The 3,729-nt window shown below is 55.1% G+C and overlaps 1 protein-coding gene across 1 annotated transcript; it reads left to right on the plus strand.

Annotated features, from left to right (window-relative positions):
• Nucleotides 1–773: 773 nt before the first annotated feature.
• On the plus strand, nt 774–1,823 carry LOC121861863. Its single transcript, XM_042359757.1, has 2 exons — nt 774–1,259; nt 1,491–1,823. Exons 1-2 carry the CDS (start codon nt 774–776, stop codon nt 1,821–1,823), a joined length of 819 nt encoding a protein of 272 aa, XP_042215691.1.
• The last annotated feature ends 1,906 nt before the right edge of the window (nt 1,824–3,729 follow it).

The following is a 3,729-nucleotide window of genomic DNA, read 5'->3' on the forward strand; positions in this document are numbered from 1 at the left end:
TCAGAGAGAGGGCGTTGGTAAGACGATTAGCCGTAGAACGCCGCGGTTCTTGCTGCGTCCCGAGTGCCACCGCCGGTCCGTGAAAAATGCGAGGGTGGTTATCCCAGGCAGCATTGTCGGAACTCGTTTCCGGCGGCGTCTGCTTTTTGGGCCTGTGCGTGCCCATAACCGCATCTGGTCTCCAAGGTAAGCAACCTCTGGTCCATAGACTAATGTAGGTAAGGGAAGTCGGCAAATTAGATCCGTAACTTCGGGATAAGGATTGGCTCTGAGGATCGGGCCAGTCGGGCCTGTGCGGGAAGCGGGCCTGGGGTGGGAAGCAGGACTGGGCGAAGTGGCGGTAGGGACGTTAGGGGCAAACTGCCGTGGTTCGTCAGCGAGGATGATGTCGCATGTCATCCTCTCGTCTTGAGCGGCGCTGCGGTGGCCGCGCCTCTCTAAGCCGAGCTCGGGCCGGCGTACCTCCGGCCCTTCCGTGGAACGCGCTAGGCTGCGTGGGCGTGTTCTCGGGCGGTGTTCGCCGTCCCTCCAAAGCTCTTGTAGTAAGAGGTGCGGGGGGGAGGCGGGGCCGTTCGGTTCACTACAATCCCACTTCGGCTGGCGCCCAGCGATCAACTCAGAACTGGCACGGACCAGGGGAATCCGACTGTCTAATTAAAACAAAGCATTGCGATGGTCTTTGATGGATGTTGACGCAATGTGATTTCTGCCCAGTGCTCTGAATGTCAAAGTGAAGAAATTCAACCAAGTGCGGGTAAACGGCGGGAGTAACTATGACTCTCTTAGACAGGACCCTTCGCGACCGGACCAGGCAATGGCTCCACCTACCTCGGACGCTCAATACAGCGGCCATTGGCCTACCCATGAGAGACGGGGGCGTGGGAGTGCCCTCGCTACTGGAGACCGTTGCCCAGCAGAAGATGGGACTGCTACGGCGTCTCGAGGCCTCAGACGACCCTGCAGTAAGGTTTATAGCCTCTGGGGGTCTCTGGGGTCGCGAAGTCGGGGCAATGGCGAGGCACTTCCGGGTAGGCCATGTAGACAACAACACCTTGTCTCAATTGAAAAGGTCGCTGTTGCGGAAGAAGAGGGAAGAGTGGAGTACATCCTGGCATGGCAAGGGGGCGGAGAACTTCTTTGGAAGCCGGGCCAGCAATGCCATCTTGCGAAACGATCTAGGCCCAGGCAGGAAAGCCATCGACCTATTGCGACTCAGGTCTCAGACCATCAACTGCCGAGTCTCTAGAGCCATTGGCCGGGTGCCTAATGAGGACTTGGGAAGATTGACCTGTCGCCAATGTGGGGAAGGGCAGGAGGATATACTACATCTCTTACAGAGGTGTCCTGCTGCCCAAAACCACAGGGTGACAAGACATGACCGTATCCTCCTTAAGCTAAAACAGTGGCTACAGGGAGAAGGCTTCCATGTACTCTTAGAGCCGCGAGTACAAAGTGGTCACACGTTCGTGAAGCCTGATCTGATCCTGCAGAAAAATGGCCAGTACTCGGTGCTCGACGTCTGTGTGCCCTTCGAAAGCGATATTAACACCCTTCGCTTAGCTGAGCAGCACAAGATCGATAAGTACCGTGCACACGAGGTCGACATCAGGAGGTTCATTGCTAACAACAGCTCGCTGCCTCCGGTAGCTGCAGTGAACTTCCTGGGTGTGGCCTTCGGTGCACGAGGTGGCATAAGACCAGCCACTATCAAGCTGCTCAGCCGGTTGGGCATCAGACGCGCGGGCATCGAGATACTTGTCACAATGGCCATTGAGGGATCTATAAACATCCTTAGATCCCTCAGACTGCAGGCGGACGGCTAGGATGTCGCTCCGCGGCCCGAATGCTGGGGCTGGGGCGTTCGCCCACACTGCAAGCAGGGCAGTTCGATCTCATCCCTGCCAAAGAGCTCCAATCCACCGGGGTGCTGCTGCTCCCGGGACACACGCGGAGTTCGGGCCTGCTGTGGCGGGCGCTCTATTATAAAAACTTTGACAAGAGGTTTTTTAACTCATTCATTTTTTTAAAAATTTTTAGCTAGGTTTTAGTCCTCTCCTGACAAGTCGGAGATGACCATCGCTCCGATTCCTTCTGCAACAGACACGGACAGCAGCCTCATCCATGAGCTCCACAAGTGTGTCACCACGAGCAACTGGCAGCCCTCCCAAACCAGCAGCCGCCAGCAGGGCCGGCGGTTAATAAATAAGGCCCTTAAAATATCTTTATGGGGTGGGATGGGGTGCCAGTTGCCGACCACATCTCAGACATCCGGTGACCAACATCCAAGCACTGCGAGGAGCTCTCTACCAGGATGGATATTGTGGAAGGGAAGAAATGCCAGGAGAGTGGTTGTGCAGGGAACCTGGTAATCCCTGCAAGATAGATAGATTTTAGGGGCACCGTTGTGCATTTGAGTTTTTAATTTTTAAAAGAAATTAGATAAAGTGAAGAGCGTCCGGGCGCGCAGGAAGCGGCTCCGTGTTGTTGTCACTAACAAATATCGTTGTGAGTATTACTAGCCAAATGCCTCGTCATTTAATTAGTGACGCGCATGAAAGGATTAACGAGATTCCCACTGTCCCTATCTACTATCTAGCGAACCCACAGGCAGGGGAACGGGCCTGCACTAAACAGCGGGGAAAGAAGACCCTGTTGAGCTTGACTCTAGTCTGATTTTGTAGAGAGACATCAGAGGTGTACCATAAGTGGGAGGTCGTTCCGCCTCCGTGTGGGCGGCCGCCAGTGAAATACCACTACTCTGATCGTTTCTTTACTTACTCGGTGAGACGGAATGGGAGTCTCCCCGCGCGGGAGCGTCTCCTCTTTCTAGCCCTAAGCGGCGGGAAGGGCCGACATGAGTGGATATTGCGGTTCCAGCCGGGTACACTAACAAGCGAAACGCGCCCGGGCCAACGTCTCACGAGAAGAAAGGCGGCTTTCGCGCCTGGCGATCATCACGAGGACGCATTCAGGTGGGGAGTTTGACTGGGGCGGTACATCTGTCAAATAATGCGCAGGTGTCCTAAGGCAGCTCAGCGTGGACAGAAACCTCGCGTGAAACAAAAGGAGCAAATGCTGGCAATCCTGATTTTTCAGTACGAATCTGCGGACTGCGAAAGCAAAACCTATCGATCGCCTGACTTTGGAGTTTTAAGCAGAAGGTGTCAGAAAGAAGTTACCACAGGGATAACGGCTTGTGGCGGCAAGCGTTCATAGCGACGTCGCTTTTGATCGTTCGATGTCGGCTCTTCCTATCATTGTGGTAAGGAATTCGCAAAGCGTTGGATTGTTCACCCGCAACGAGGGGCGTGACGGGCTGAAGGTTTAGACCGTCGTGGACGGTTACTGTTAAAATGGGGTCGTTGCGATAGTCCTGCTCCGGTAGAACAGCAGGTCCGGACAGCTTATGGTTCCGTTCTTGGTCGATCGGCCAGTGGGGCGAAGACTCGTCCATTGGGATTATGTACAAGCCTCTGAGGCAGCATCGGCTAGAAAGCAACGATACCGCGTACGGCTCGCGTGCGGGACGGTCAAAATATTACAGCGAAGACTCTGGCGGGCAGCTTGCTGTACCGCCGGAGAATGGACCCATGCAAGGGAACTTCGAGAGTCGTGTCATCAGTGCCGGCTCTCCGTCCCAAACGGATCACCCGAATGCTGATGTGCGTGCGATCGTTAAGTAGGCGACTTACGTGCCGGTCAGGGTGTTGTAGATGGCAGAGCAGCATC

This window comes from Homarus americanus, unplaced genomic scaffold (genome assembly GCF_018991925.1).
Source record: "Homarus americanus isolate GMGI-L3 unplaced genomic scaffold, GMGI_Hamer_2.0 scaffold35773, whole genome shotgun sequence".
Classification (NCBI taxonomy): Eukaryota; Metazoa; Arthropoda; class Malacostraca; order Decapoda; family Nephropidae; genus Homarus; species Homarus americanus.

Coding starts and splice junctions, on each gene's coding strand:
- LOC121861863 (XM_042359757.1), top strand. CDS start 774: ATGACTCTCTTAGACAGGACCCTTCGCGACCGGACCAGGCAATGGCTC. Junction 1,260..1,490: donor TCTCTAGAGCCATTGGCCGG/GTGCCTAATGAG, acceptor CTGATCCTGCAG/AAAAATGGCCAGTACTCGGT.